Here is a 16408-nt window from a genome sequence, read left to right as displayed (position 1 = left end):
AATACAAGGATACCAACATGGTTAAATGTTACCTGTACTAATAGTGGCATTGATGGATCACCATTTTGAAAAAAAAGCTTGACTTGCTGAGAAACTGTGGGTCAGAGAATGACACTCAAAGAAGTCCTCCTGCGTCGAGTTGACTCATGATGGATGAGCGAGCCTGCTGCTACATGCTAGAGACAGCCGAGGATGCTGGGGATACCGGTGTCACCATATGGGACGCTAACCACAACCAAGACAAATGGCTCTTAATATGCATTGGAGATTTCCTCTAATTCACTTGACATTTTAGAGACACCCCATTAATTCCACCCTGTCTCCTATAAGGTACATTCATATGCAACAATCCTGCAGTACTGATTCATGCTCACAGCAGTGCAGGCTAAACGTAAAGAGTGAGATTTTTCTTATAATAATAAATGAATGTTTTGAGTAATGTTACTCATAATAATAATAATAATAATAGCTGTGGATTCCTTGCAATCCTCATAAAGGTTGTGTGATGGATCTCAATCACTGCAATAATTTATCGGTCTGCAGGAGCTTATCTTTCTCAACATGCAGCTTACTTTCAATCTGACATTTTCATACTCCTGCAATAATTCCATCAGGTATTAAGGGCGTTAATCCTGAAGGCTCACTGCTGATGAGAACAGAGTCCTGCCTTATTCAGTGTTGTAATTACATATAGCTGAACATAATTCATATCGTCAGGTTGAATATTTCAGAAGAAACAAGTTGGTCAGTGATCGTGTGCAGTATGACCTGCCATCATGTACTCTTAAACCTGAACTTTTACTTTAAAAAACTTGCTATATAATCTGAACAGATTACAAAACTGGATTGGTATATATGTAATTCATTTGTATCTATCACTTTAAAACGCACCACAACAAGGAGCGTGGTACTCATGAATACTGAAACCTGTAAAGTAAAAATGTAAAGTAAGCTGAGACGACTTATTATTTGTTTATTTTAACAAAAGAGACTGAAGGCTATGCTAGTAACACATTTTTATTTACCAGCAGAAATTTAATTATCAAATGGCATTCATACCATGGAAAAAAGAAATTTCAGAGAAAAAGGTGAATTATTTGTCCCTGAACTGTTTCCCATGGGAGCCACCTCAGCTGTTTTTTGAACTGATGTTGCTGACACACCAGGGACTTTGCAGCACACTCCCCCACATACAGCTCTGTCCTCAAAGCACATCCTTCAGACACCTAACATTCTGCAGCCACTGCATGGAGATGATGCACGGAGCAAATATTTATCATTGCTTATTTACTCCATGAACATCATTAGATGTTGATTTATGGCCATATTGCTTGCTCAGTTTTTTTTCCATTGCTTTATGAGGCAATAAAGAACATGAAACATGTGAAATATCTTCACACATGAACATGTGTGCAAGCTTACAGTAGGTTTACTTTCTGCTGTTGCTTTTGTAATCACTTCAGTTATTTTTCTGTTGAATCAAAATGGAGCTGGAGGGGAAGGGGGAGGGGGGTGCTGTATATTAGCAGCAGTCTTTGTTATATTTTGTATGAGACCTCCTCTGGCTCATGCTTTCTGCCTTTAAAGAAGAAGCATTTTAAACAAAAGCTACACCTACATGAAACTGTGGGGGTAAAAAAAAGATGAGCTTGTGGAAAACCACTTTGCAGCACTACTGCTGTGGATTTTTATAAAAGTGTCCATGTTTCACACAATTTCAAATTCAAAACCTCAAAGACACTTATTAACATCACACACTGTTGATCTGAATGTATCCCAACGGGTGTACTTTTAAAGGTTTTTATAACAATATGAAGAAACGTAAGCACATTATTAATGTACAAACAAATCCACATTTTTCACGAAATGTGGTGTATATACTCGCACAAGTTTACAAGGTTATATTACAATGTCAAGTAAACTGATCGCTTTGATCGCTAGCATGTTAAATATAATTACGATGTTTTGCACATAGATTCACCTTCAACTAAACAGTTATTCAGTTCACATGCAAGCTGTCCCTTTAACATCGTGTTAAAAAGCTTGTACGCATGCAGTTTCCATCGCTGAGGCTGCCATTTCCAACATCTAAAGAGTTAAAGTCAACTTTGGCGGATGAACATACACCACTGGGAATAACTATGGTGGATTATTTAGAGCCGCCACTTATTTCCCATTTGTAATTATAGCATGCCCCAAGTGTTCACATGCTCACTATGATGCAAACCTGTGTCATAAAAAGCAATAATGCATTTTTGACGGATTACCAGCCCCCCCCAGAACCCCTTCCTTCACTCCAGGGGCTCACTGATACCTGAAACCTCAAAGAAAGAACGGCAGTGGGAGGAGATAGGTATTGTAATTAAACCCAACATGAAAAGTTAAACGGTGATGTGGCTGAATTATACTGCCTCCAGACTTAAAATTGTGGCACAGCGTCCCATTGTGTATAAATCACTTAAAATCAATAGCTCACACTCTCACATGCCCTTGCATAAAAATCTCGAGTCAGCGGAGGACTGCAGCTTGAATCTTTTGTGTGTTATAATTAAGTTGTAATTAAATTTTTTACTGCATCCACTGTTTACTGATTTTGCTGTATTAGCTCAAATCTCAGGGGAGTATTGAGTTAATTAAGCCTAACAAATAGTTTTTTTAGACACTAGCTTAATCAATAATTGTCATTATCAGTAGTTCAATACAAAATGCTGATGTTATTAGTGTATCACCTTTGATTATATTTGACTTTGTGACTTTGTGTTTTCATTTTTGAGGGGGTTAAAATACTATGTCCACTGCTGGTATAAAGGCTGATGAAATAAAATTCACAGTTGTTTGCAGAATTATCTTTTATTTTTCTTATATGGCTTTGACTGTAAATGTATCACCCTTTGGGATTAATCTGTAATGATATAGTACCACAAAATGCCACAGCTATACTGGTAACCTACCCAGTCAATGCACGACCACTACACCAATCAGATCTTAGTAAACCAGTTCAATGTGCCGCCTCACTCCAGTAGGTGATAAAACTATCAAGGGTGTTTGCATGATTCTGAAGTTCTGCTTTCTGTTTTACTTTAATTTCTAAGTTTAAGAAACTATGAACGTAGATCCCCCTGGATGGATGGACTGTGAAGACTTCTGTCCCTAGCTGTTTTCTTTCCAGTGCAGAGAACAACAAGGAAATCATGAATTTAGGGAATCTTGGTAGTCCTCCTGTCCTGGCAGTTTAGAGAAATATTAGTTCAGTGTTTGCACAGTTTTAAAGTTGAGTTAATTATTACATTTCAGTGATGTGTTTACATATATTCACACAGTCAAGTCAAGGACTTCTTATTCTAAATGGCCCCGGCAATGTTGAAGAGATACATGCAGGTTTACAGTGAAGTGTTTGTATTAAGTGTTTGTTGCTGTTATGTCTCTCATGATGCCAAAAGATCATTAAGACGGTGCAAAAATCCTCGTTTAGCCTTGGCAAACACTTGTGCATCATGATGCTTTTCACTGCAGACCACATGTCATTTAAAACATCTCAGTAGCTCAAAAGACTCTGTTGTGAAATATGTTTCTTTCGGCAAGAACGGCATTGTCTTATATGAAAACACAGTATATCGTTGGAGAGTGTAAGTGGTGATGTCCTTTACTGGTAATGTCCCTTATATGTGATGATGGTGAGCTGCTATCATTACTTTTACCACCATTATAATGTAGTTCTCATGTTGATGATCAATCTATTATTAATCAATAGAATCCAACACATAAAGCCATGACCGCTGTTGTTTCCGGACATTCAGTGTAATAAGTTGTTGATCTTTTTACTGTAATTGAAATAATATTGATCAGCACTGGCATTAGCCAGGGCTAAAATGACAGTGCTGACTTGTCAATGTTTTTTTAATTTATTACAATAAAATGAAGTAATTGGTGTTTGCCAAGAGGAAAACGAGTTACAAACCTGAGTCTGTTTATAGAAATCAGCAGAGACTGTGCATTCAGGCATATTATGTGGCTCACAGATGGCATTCACCTCACAGATGCTGCAGGCAAACCCATCTTTGGTTGGGACCCGTTCACTGGCCAACTCAGATAACCCCTGGGCTGTTGCAGGTGGGTTTATGGTTGGCATGCAAGCATCTAAATATTTGCCTTTGCTGACAGCATCCACCTTCAACATCCATCCACTTCTTCAGGGTGCTGGCTGCTTCCACCCTCATTCTATTCCCAAAGCAAACCTAATAGAATATTACTGTGTTTACAGTCACATACTTGAATGCTGTATACTATATGTTGCAAGAAGTATCTTAGTGACAATGAGCATTATGCAGCACATGGATATTTGATCACTATTTTGCCTATATTTGCTGAGCTGGAGAGTAATCATACTGCATTATGGGATGCAGTACTGATACAGATATGGTGGCTAACAACAGGCCCATATGCATAAACAACAGAAGGAAGACAAACTCTATAAACATGGTTGTATAGTGTGGTCTGAGACACTTTGGGTTTGTGTGTCTGTTGGACCATTTCTTTTTAATACTTTACTGTTGTTTTGTGAGGTTTTAGCAACAATACTATTTGGTTGGGTTCAGAAAACAAACATGAATTCGAGAATACCGACAACACTTTATAAGCAAAAGCTACAATGCAGATATGTGTTGTTATATAAACCTTCTCTTTGTCAAGTACAGTATATGTGAAACTACTTGAGACAATGTAGGAAAAGTTCAGTGGGGTATAAACAAGCAGTAGACTTGATTGACAGGTGATCTTGGCAACCCCTAGTAGGCTAAGTGTTTATGCATGCATGGGATGAATCCCCATGTCTGCGTGTGGGTTTCTGTGTCTGAAGCTAGATGTATGTCAGTATGAGTGTAACAAAGAGAGCTGTGTGAATCACTGAGGTAAAACATGCACTGCTGAGCGCAAGGTGACCCGGTGATCTCAGATCCTGGGGCTCTTTCACGGAGCTCTCCTTACAAAGGCTGGCTTCAGACGTAGCACACTCTGACGGGATCAATGCTACAGATACTTCACTAGGTTTTTGAGAGCCCATCAATGTTGCTACTATTCTCACATATGATTCAATCCCCTAATGAACTCTGACAGCAAACTGATTAACATGAAATCTATAGCTCACCTCCCACTAGTCTTTTTGTAATACCGCTGCTAACAGTGCTGCACATAGCAGTAGGACATCAATCACAGGTCATTGTTAACGGCCATTAGAGGGCTGTGTAGCACTCAAGCAAAGAGTGGTAAGTAGGGTTTATTCAGGGACAATCCTGAAGTAAAAGGTTTACCCAAGGACAATAGAAGGTGGCTGCGGTTGGTGCAGTTTTACACCTAACTTGTTTAGTTCTTGTTCATTTGCCATTTGATTATTAAGTTTGCTCTGGCTGATATAAAAACTGTCAGTCAAACTTTGGTTTGGACCGAACCACTGGGCCAAGATTATCTGAAGTGTCTCTGTCATCTGTCCAAGCTGTGCAGCTTATTTATGGCGTGAAAGCAAATGGACCAACCGCTGGATTTTATGATAGCTATATATTTAGCATAAATTCAAAAGCTAAATCATTATTAAACCCATAAGCAGATTGTGAACTGTCAAGAGAGAAAAGGACATTCCCAATCAATCAGAAAGTGAGAACCAGTTAAAGCAGCAGGTTGACGGAATCATTCACTTCAGTACTTCTGTGTTCCGGAGTGACAATGTCCTTATTAAACCTGTTTAGCAGTGCACAGTTTTAATAAATCACACATTCTCATCAGGTCTCATTAACCTGATTTAAAATAAAGTGATTTGTTCAGTGACATAGATATACACAGTCAGCTGCTGTTGTCTGCTGATTGGGATCTGGGAGGAAATTTGGGGAAAGGTGCGATTAACCAAAATGTGGAAACTAATTCTTCTGCACATGTGTGTGCATTATAGTCCCACAATGTAATAAGACATGGTCTTTATATATATAGGGTTTATACCAGGAAGTGTAGACAACTGTCTCCAGGCCTCAACCTGTTGGCAGTGTTATAGCCCACCTAAACTCCCAAAACAGGCAAAGAGGAGGTGCATGAGTGGAGCTGAGGTGGCTAGGTGGGTAGGGTAGAGATACATTTTAATATAATTAATACAAATGGAATATATACATATTTATTTATGTTATAGTTGTACATTTTGACATGGGGGTCTGTGGGGTTTGAGTCACTTTTGGAGCCAGAGCCCAGTGGCTGCTGTGGAAGTGGAGTTTTTGACACTTCCACATTTGCCATATTTCTCAGCACCAGTGGATGCTACTTGGTCCAAACGCTACAGCTCCACTTTAATCTTAGGTAACCACCTGCACTTCTACCCTGTCAGCCACAATGATGGACTGTATGAACTTAATGAAACATCATCACTTGAAGATGAGGAAAGCATCATCAGGTGGAACAGTTGTGTACCAAATTTCCAATAATGGCCTTCAAGTCCCATTGAGTTTCAAATTATGTTGATTTAATAAAGCTCCCATGCAAATTAACTTTATTTATTTTCCCTATTGGCTCTGGACAGCCTGGCAGAGGATCCGAACTGAAATGAAACCTGCCTCATGCTATAATCATCCCCCTGGTTGCACTACAAGAAAACTATGAAGAAACTGACACTGCAGTCCTTCGAACACTGCTGGCACTAACCTATGTGAACCTTATGCATATGTTAGGTGAACTTGGACAGTAGACCGTTTCAAAAGGTTGGATTTAAACTGCAAAAGTGAGTGAGTAATTGCATCAGTATTTTTTTACGTTATTGTGCACACAGTATTCAACACTGCAACTCCACTATGTGTCAGCAAGTGTGTTTGGGTTGTGACCATCTGTAGCAGAGGTCAAAGCGTTTGGAGATCAGCAAAGGCCTTTTAATATCAAGACAGGCTGAATTATTAAGGAGGCTGCTGGAAGAGGTGAAAACTGCCATACCTTATATACTATTACCATTTCAAAAGCAGGGAAGCAGAGATGGGTCTACTCGGCTGCTGAGAGTGTGCACGCATGTTTCTATATGTGGGTGTGAGGTAAACTAATGTATGTGTCAGCTACTAGGCTGTAATTGGCCTGTTTGTGCACCCTGCCCTTCTTCTCTGGAAGTGATTTGTTTTTGTTTTTTTCTTCCAGTGCCCCCCTGCTGCTGTAGCTATGCTGTCCCACTTACAAATTCCTGCTGGACTACTGTCACCAACTAAATAATCGCCTATCAAATCTCTGATGGCAAGAACGTACATCTGTGCTTGTGGCGCTGAGAGGGATCTCTTCATCTGTCAAGTCACTGTTAGTCATCACCGGATCAAGAGAGCCGTGTCTTTGATTAGAAAAAATCAATGTGTGCACTGCGGAGGCTTTTCTCTGTGGGCTCATAGGGTATTGAAAAGAAGCATATCTGACAAAGACATCTACAACAGCAAAAATATATCTCTAGCTGCCTGGACCTCTTTTGTTGCACTCCATCATATAACACAGTCAGAAAGGACCGTCGGAGTCAAAACTGGCTACTGCCTCACCTTCTCCAGTAAACATGACTCTTAAAAGTCAAGGTTTTTTAAGTGCCTCCTGTTCCTTTGTGCCATCAAAACATGACATGCTGGCATCGCTGGGTAACAGGAAAGAGGATGTGCGACAACAGTAAACACTTCTACAAGCAAATGTGGCTGTCTCAATAGATTGGCCAGCCTTGGCACTGAGCTCTGCTGACGCATTAAGGAGACTCAGACAGGCTGCAGAGAAAGAGAAACCTCTGACCAGGTGTAAGATATCACCTGGAAAAAAAAACTGACAGCAGGTGAGGGTCAGGTGTGTTTTAAAGAGAACGGAAGGAAGGGGAGATAAGAACCAATGGGGTTGAGATTATGTGCTCCAGGGAAATGGTGCAGAGAGGAGACAGTGGAGGATCCAGAGGGCCTCTGACTCACTGCCATTTTTTTCCCCCTTACCACACTGGATTTTTGACAGGTAGCTACACACAGGCTGCGCACATGAATGTAACACAGCTCACATACAAATGAGTGGTCTGCAAATACACAGAAGTCTTCAAATCTCAACACACATCCTCTATTTTCACACACACAGATACAGACTGACAAAAAACTTCACAGTTTTTAATAGAAAAAAAGTGAAGAAAAGACAGAAAACTGGAACAGGGAGAAAAGAAAAGATTGTGTAGAGAAGAATGACGTGTGTGTGTGTGTGTGTGTGTGTGAGAGATAGAAAATAGAAAACAGTGTGTGTGTGTGAGTGAGTGAGAGAGAGAGAGAGAGAGAGGAGAAGAGGTGAGGAGGAGGCGGAGAGATGAGAGGCGTGGGAGGGAGTGATGTAGACAGGGGAGGGTGGAGAAGAGAGGGATAAGCCACACTTGGATGAAGGATTCCACTGAAGCGAGGAGGGACTTTCAATTGTTGGATAAGAAAAAAAAACGTGTCTGTTGGGTCCTTAGCTCTGCTACAGCTGGACAGATGGAAGCAGCAGGAGCATGCAGGCTGACCTCTGCATCTGGCTGTTTAACCTCATCCTAGACTCACTGAAGACCTGCTGTTACTTTCCAGTTTTCATCGCTGCTGGGATGAGTGACCACCACGACTGAAATCCAGCACAAGTTGGAGGACTACTGGAGGCGATATGGATATATACACGTGTTTGAGCGTACTTTTCTTTGCTTTTCCTCCACAAGGTAAATCTCTTTACTTTAACAGCTGCAGCTGCTTATTTTTTTGTATTTTAACACAAATGAATAGGAAGGAGAGAAAAGTATTTTTCAATTTATGCTCAAGGGAGATGACTGTTTATTTATTAGGGGATATACTGATCTGTAAATATTATTTGATCACTCAAAATATTGAGTTTCCACGTGTACTTTTTAAGTGTTTTTTCTACTCTTCTACTCAAAAGCGGTACCTGTAATGTCAAAACAAAAATCTAACTTTCAGCCCTTGTTCTCATCCTAATCAGCTTTGTGCAGTCCAGCCACAGTTGGAAAGAGATTTTTTTTTACTGAAGGCTAATTTGACAGAGACAAAAAAATAATCATCTCTGTATTCATATATTTTATGTTGAATTATAACAAAACACCTCTGTTGCTACCCAGGCTTTGTGCTTTGGTAACAAGCTCCGTCTGTTGTTGTCTCAAGAGCGGGTATCACTTGGATAAAAGCTGACATCTGTTCGTGGTGCAGTACCATTGGACTATGAGAAGACATTGATCAAAAGAGGACATATTTGGGTCCAGTAGCTCTGATGTGTCAAAATAACTAACTAACCGGGATAAAACTGCTTAGCTTGTGCTTTTGAATAAATAGAAATATCAGTTAAAATGTGAACAGAAATAATGTTTTTTTTTGCACCAGATTTGAACTTTTCTTACAATTTATCTTCATTTGAAAAAATAGATGCTCAGTGTATACAGAGTGATATAAATTGATGATAAGGGGATGTTCCCTGGTTTGACAGTCTCAGTGCTTGTTATTGCACCTCATATAAAAGAAACCTCAGCTGCCAAATTTTATCCCTAAATATTAGTTACTATTATACTGTCGGTACTTCCAGTGAGTTGAAAAGGCTGCTTCAGAATCTACTGGAGCATCCCCCTTTTGATTCAATATTGACTGCATTCAACTGATATCACTCAGATCTGATGTGATTACACAAAAGGTATCTGTATCCATTTCTCTCATCTGGGAGACATCTCAAGGTTGCTGGACATATTGTCAGGATGTGTCAAGCAGATTCAGGTACAAACAGGAAGAGAAGATGTGGAAGGAGGGGGGTGGGCGGATGGGTCGGGGGAGTTAGAAACTATATCCATTTAATAAGATATTGATCTCAGGCTTGTAAAAATTGTGGATACCAGTTTTCAGGCAACTGAAGGACAGCCCATCAGCTATGATTGAGTGTGTGGGAGGACCAGAGAGGAAGGCCAGCTGCATGACAACACCTGAATCCCTATTTTGAGGAATACAAGTTGATATAAGTATGAACCCTGCTTCGATTTCCTTCCGGCGCAATCACATGGCTAATTCATAATGAGGTGATTAAAAAAACACCCCCAAGCTTCCATATAATTAATATTTTGCCCATTGAAACATCAGTGAGGCCTGATAAATAAATCATAGCCCATGATACATTGCTAGGACAATAAATTACCTGCACAGATGCACAGGTCCAACATAAAAAAAACACCATCACCATTCATAAATATGAAAAAAAAATACAAAGGACATTGTACTATACAAGCCTCAGGACCATCCCCGTCTCTCTAATTGTTCCCAGACCTCGTTAGGTCATCCTCAGAGCAGTGGGATGTGATTGAGTTGCTCTGCAGCAGAGAGAGCTAAGAGTGGATGAGAGGGTAAGGGAGGGATGAGACGTCTCGACAGATCGCTCCATCAGCATGTCTGTTCAGAGACACAACGGATGTCCTCAGATTCGGATTCATCCTTCCCCCCCCTTCTCTCCTTCCCCCTCCCTCCCCATTTGCCTCATCTCTCAGATACTGTCTCATGTAACCATATGCCACCTGTATAATAGAGGTCACCCTGCTTTTAGATTACACTCTATTCTTTGGCATAGCCACATCAGCTAAATCCATTATAGATGAATGTACTGTAGATAGACGCAAATATATCCAATATTAAAATTAGGCATTTGAAATCAGAGGTTCCATTTCAAACAAAAAGAAAACAGAAGAGAAGCATTACAAAATGGTTATGAGGATATATGAGGTCACTGAAGGGGTCTGCACAAAAGCAACAGACGTGAACGTGCACAAAGTAGTAGCAGTGCTATCTGATGCAAGTCTACAAGTCTAACTGCAGCTTCAAACAAGATCCAGCTATTTTGCTGGTATTAATCTGCTTTGTGTTAATATATGCATCTTCTTCAATTCTCTGCCCTAAGTGTTCTCCCAAGTTGGACCTCGTGCCCATGCAGAGGAGAGGCTGCTCCAAAATCTGTTTGCACATTACAATAAGCTCTCCCGGCCTGTGCAAAACACTACAGACACAGTGCTGGTCCACTTTGGACTGTCCATCGCTCAGCTTATTGATGTGGTGAGTAAAACCTCAAAGCCTTCTTAGGTTTCTTTAATAACTAACGTTGGATGTCATTATTAAATTTTAACGCTGTACCTTACCCTATTAATCAAGATGCAGAATCAAATTCTCACTCTGCTAGGTTCAGAAAGTTTCAGGCTTATGTTCAAAAAGAGGTAAGAACAGAGAAATGTCCTGTGTCAGAAATAATAATCCATAATTTCTAGTAAATGTAATATAGCACTTAGCATACTGCAAATATTGTACAAAGCTCAAACTGTCACAGAGCAATAAGGCAACACCAGTGCTAGTTTACATAAGACAGCAGGTGTTTCTCTCAGAAAACTCTAAGGTGCATAAAGGCCAAACCACATTCTGCTTCCCTGGATATGTAATGACTCTCACTGCCAGAGGGGGGAGACAAAAACACTCCACACTGAAGCTTTAACATCAACATTCTACCAAATTTTCTGTCTTAAAATGTATAAACCCACATCTTGCATGCTTGAAAACATTAAGTTTTCTTTTTAACTTTATTATGAATTATGTTATAATTGTGTGTTTGAAGTGTAATTGCATGAATGATGCATTTTCAGTTGCACCCTTTCTGTTGTATGTTTATTCACAATAGGCAGCTCCAAGCTACACCAAGCAAGACAGATAAATTTAACCACAGATTTCCTATCAGCGGAAATGAAGCCACAACAGATGAGATTGCATTATTTTTCCAAATTAAATTCAGTTGTCAGTTATGCTAACACTGGCAGTAAATATTCAAAGCTGTCTCCTCAACAGCAATCCAGTCACAGCTGGTCTCGCCAAATAAAATATATATCTTCTCACCCCTATCTTTGCTTACCAGATGGAACTGTGGCTTTAAACACAAACATGCAATGTGCATTTTCGTGGAGGTACTAGTACAAACGTTTTTTTTTTTTTTTTTTTAACACCTAAATGCTGTTTGGATCCATACACAGTTGCATGGTGCAGCTTAAAGATTGTGCAGCCAGCATCACTGCAGGGATGATCCTCCAGGTTTTTTTGACACACAATTAGATGGCTCAACAAGCCTGGCAGTAAGTCAGCTCTGGGTGAAGTTGTCTTCTCCTGAGTGTATTCACTGACTGCAACATCTTAGATGTTGCCGGAGAAAGCAGCTCGCCAGAAAAGCAGGTGTGAGGGCTGTTTCTGCATGAAGCACAGCCTGTTATTTTTTCTCCTGGTGTATTACACAACTAATCTTTATCATAACTTGAATGTTGATTTGTTCTGACTCATAAGTGCACAAGACAGCTTTGAACAAACACATTTAGTAAAAGAAGACATTCTGTCTGCCATATAGTATGTGACTATGACAGGAATATTAATATATTACAATATATTTCTTTTCCATTTCCCCAAAAATAAGGATGAGAAGAACCAGATGATGACAACAAACGTTTGGGTCAAGCAAGTACGGCATGAGGAGAAACAAAACACTTGCTTAAAATTGAATCCAATACAGAAATCTATTGTGCATAAACATGATTAATATTTTCCTACAGGAATGGAATGATTACAAACTTCGCTGGAACCCGGAGGAATATGAGAATGTCACCTCCATCCGTATTCCCTCAGAGATCATCTGGAGGCCTGACATTGTCCTCTACAACAAGTGAGCATCTTTATCAATACTCTGTACAATGTGCTTCCTGAGTAATATTCAGAATTGTGAGATTTCATTCCAACAGATGGCATGACTTGGGGGAAAACATGAAGGATCTGTTCTTGTGCCAAAACATCTTGTCCTGTGCCAATGTCACAAAGTAATTTAGCTGAAATAAATGTGAACAAGGTCAGCCTTAATGGATGTGGTTACAAACAAAGCTCAATATCACAGAAAGCAATACATTAGGCTAGGAATTAGAAGATGAAACATAATTGGAAGTGTGTCAAAGAGACACATCTGTGTGAGTGCTACAGGTACCAGCAACAACAGGTAGACCAGCATTGATTTCATTCAGAATAAAAGAAATCAGCTAATATGAAAAACAGCATCAGAAATCTGCATGACAGAAATTGCAAAATAAATGTCATATACAAATATGTTTGCGCTTTATCATGATGATAAAATCTGAAGCTCAGTCACTTAGATATATGAATCCTGACTGTAACAAAATACTATTTTTCTTTCTTCTTTATGCAATTCTCTTATATTTATTCTGTTGCTATGACAACCCAGAAGGTCAGCGATGGATAAAACTTTAGACACATTATGTAACCAATTAGACATCATAGGTCCGATAAATTGTAAGCTTTTACTGTGTTACCTATCCTGGCAGTATAAGACAATACCTTCTTGATCTTGGAAGCTTATAGGAAAAATAACTAATAGGTGTTTGTGGATATTTTATTTGAACATATCTTAGCTATCTCCATAGCAACTAAGCATCTGCACAGCTGTGTATAAAGCGAAGGAGCTGACCTTGACCAGACCTGAGAGTTGCTGTGACAAATCACTGCAAATTTTGGTGTTGGCAAAAATGTACACTGATAAATGTGTTTCCACTATTCTCACGCTTTGTGTGTCCTATTCTTCACATGCAGTGCTGATGGGGACTTTGCAGTAACTCACCTCACAAAGGCACATCTGTTTTACGACGGTCAGATAAAGTGGATGCCACCAGCCATTTATAAGTCTTCATGCAGCATAGATGTCACCTTTTTCCCTTTTGACCAGCAAAGCTGCAAGATGAAGTTTGGCTCTTGGACCTATGACCGTGCTAAGATTGATCTGATTAGTATGGCCAGCGACGTGGACCAGATGGACTACTGGGAGAGTGGCGAGTGGGTGATTGTCAATGCAGTGGGCAAATACAACACAAAAAAGTATGAGTGCTGCACAGAGATCTACGCAGACATCACTTACTACTTCATCATTCGGAGGCTTCCGTTGTTCTACACTATTAACCTCATCATCCCCTGTCTGCTTATCTCCTGCTTGACTGTGCTGGTGTTTTATTTGCCATCGCAGTGCGGGGAGAAGATCACTTTGTGTATTTCGGTGTTGTTGTCTCTAACAGTGTTCCTCCTGCTGATCACAGAGATTATACCATCAACATCACTGGTGATCCCACTGATCGGTGAATACCTGCTGTTCACCATGGTCTTTGTTACGCTCTCCATCATAATTACCGTCTTTGTGTTGAACGTGCATCACCGATCACCACAAACACACGGCATGCCTCACTGGGTGCGGAGAGTGTTTTTGGACTTGGTGCCTAGAGTCCTCTTCATGAAGCGTCCACCAGGCACAGCAAAGCAGCACTGCAAGAAGCTTATAGAGATGATGCACCGTCCAACCATGATATCCACAACAGGAAGCTCACAGGCCTTTTGGACTGGGTTGGAAACAGGGTTAAGACAGATGACCCGGGAAGAGAATACATTTCCAAAGTCTCAGTCTGACAGTCCAAACATCCTTGTCTGCTCACCATCTCCACCCTCTTCCCCTCCTGAGGACCGCAATGAGGAAGATCACCCACTGAAGGGCAACATTTTCTGCAGATCCACATCTGGTCAGTATTCAGTTCTCTCAGAGAAACAACCCTTACGTGGACATAACTCAGCAGCTTCATCCTCATCCCAGTTGTCATTACCCCCGACTTTGCCACTAGGCCCCCTTCACAGCCTCTCCAGGGAAGAATTAGGTGTACTGGCTCCAAATGGCCGCTCCCACAGTGTAGAGCAAATGTGTGATCCTCAAAGAGCTGGACATCGATGTCGCTCCCTCAGCTTCCAGTACTGCTGTCTGCACGATGACGGGGTCATTGGGATCACAGGACAGGTGAAGAAACCAACCTCTAACAATCACCTGGCAGAAACCCTAACAGCAGAGTCGACTAAAGATGCCAGCACCCAACAGGATACTGTGATTCCAACCATTTCACCAGCTATGCAACGGGCTATAGAGGGAGTCCAGTACATCGCTGATCATCTGAGAGCAGAGGATGCAGACTTCTCAGTGAGTTGACTAAATCTATAATAATAAGTAATGACTTAAAGGTAGGGTAGGAGATTTTGAAAACTCAGTGAGAGTCAGCCAGATTTTGAAAATAAACACACGCCCCTATCTCTCAGAGCTCACCCCGAAGCCACGCCTCCCAACCAGTCTGTGACTTCGGCCATCATGCACGTACCTCTCTGGTGCACGCAGAGCAGGAAGAGAGTGACAACCAGCGAATACTCCGCGCAGGGTCCACCCGGAGGATTGGCTGATGTTTTTAGCGTTTTATAGCTTCCACAGATTATTAATATTCTTCGTTTTAAAGCGAAACTGCCGAACTAATAGGTTGCTATCGGATTGTAAAGAGAAGTTACACTACTTTAACAAAAAGTGCATCAGAATGAAATCTCCTACCCTACCTTTAATGGCTTCCAAATGTTTTCAAAACACAAGCCTCACCCTGTTTTCAATATATTTTCCACAATTTCATCAAGTTGTTTTCTTCAATTTGCCATAATTAAGCAATTACACATCTAAAATTCGTCAATATCAAACTTTTTTATTTCAGTTGAATCTAGACAAATGTCACTCTCTGCTATGATTGTGGGGTAATTTGCAGTGGTTGCTGCAGGGAGCAAGTGATACAACTCAGATAGTATATGTTTGTGACTAATAAAATGACACACACACACACACACACGTCCCTTACTTTCTAACTCCAGCCAGTAATGGCCTGTCTTTAAAACAATTGAATCTCAGTAATTTAACCTTGAATTTTTCATAAGAGAGACGAGCAAGGATTGACTGACATTTAGGAGATGGCTGCCTCATAATGAAAAAAAATCATCCATTGGAGAGAAATCAATCAAGGGTGAAAATTGACAGCTGGTAAAAAGAAAGGTGGTGTGGTGTGAAATTTGAAATGTCCCTCTCTGCTGTTTCTCTTCTCTGCCAGGTGAAGGAGGACTGGAAGTATGTGGCCATGGTCATTGACAGAATATTCCTCTGGATGTTTGTGCTGGTGTGTATACTGGGATCCGTGGGACTGTTTCTTCCTCCGTGGCTGGCTGGAATGATCTAAAATTGGGATCAAGAAAAAGATTACTGACAGGAGGAGGTGCTGTCTTACATTGTAAAAAAAAAAGGAGGGGTTGTCATTTTTCTCTTTTTTTTTCAGTTTTTCTTAAGGGAACTACAAGTCACATTCTCTGCTCTTACCTTGGGTTATCAAGAGGTTACTCTTGAAACAAGATGAAATATCTATCATTGATTCCAGTAGGCATATAAATTCTTTATGAGGGCAAAAGGCCAACAGCGAAAATATCTTTCTGCGCCACTCCATTTTGACATTGAGCTGTGAAGCTCAAGC

General features: G+C 40.4%; 1 protein-coding gene across 2 annotated transcripts; it reads left to right on the top strand.

The window, feature by feature from the left end:
• The first annotated feature begins 10946 nt into the window (after window positions 1–10946).
• On the top strand, window positions 10947–16120 carry LOC114438588 (neuronal acetylcholine receptor subunit alpha-4-like). 2 transcript variants are annotated; one of them, XM_028410057.1, is made up of 6 exons: window positions 10947–11072; window positions 12463–12507; window positions 12599–12708; window positions 13641–14517; window positions 14887–15057; window positions 15995–16120. In XM_028410057.1, exons 2-6 carry the CDS (start codon window positions 12478–12480, stop codon window positions 16118–16120), a joined length of 1314 nt encoding a protein of 437 aa, XP_028265858.1. In that variant the 5' UTR covers window positions 10947–11072; window positions 12463–12477. The 2 variants fall into 2 exon arrangements, with proteins under 2 accessions (XP_028265858.1, XP_028265859.1); XM_028410058.1 differs by having other exon boundaries at window positions 10959–11027.
• The last annotated feature ends 288 nt before the right edge of the window (window positions 16121–16408 follow it).

The sequence above is a fragment of the Parambassis ranga genome, chromosome 7 (genome assembly GCF_900634625.1).
Source record: "Parambassis ranga chromosome 7, fParRan2.1, whole genome shotgun sequence".
NCBI lineage: Eukaryota > Metazoa > Chordata > Actinopteri > Ambassidae > Parambassis > Parambassis ranga.
This window is presented reverse-complemented; position numbering and strand designations above follow the sequence as displayed.

What these genes read in the sequence shown, in the direction of transcription:
- LOC114438588 (XM_028410057.1), top strand. Translation starts at nt 12,478, where the DNA reads ATGATGACAACAAACGTTTGGGTCAAGCAA. An exon ending in GACATTGTCCTCTACAACAA is followed by an intron (nt 12,709 to 13,640) that starts GTGAGCATCTTT and finishes CTTCACATGCAG; the next exon opens with TGCTGATGGGGACTTTGCAG. An exon ending in CAGAGGATGCAGACTTCTCA is followed by an intron (nt 15,058 to 15,994) that starts GTGAGTTGACTA and finishes CTTCTCTGCCAG; the next exon opens with GTGAAGGAGGACTGGAAGTA.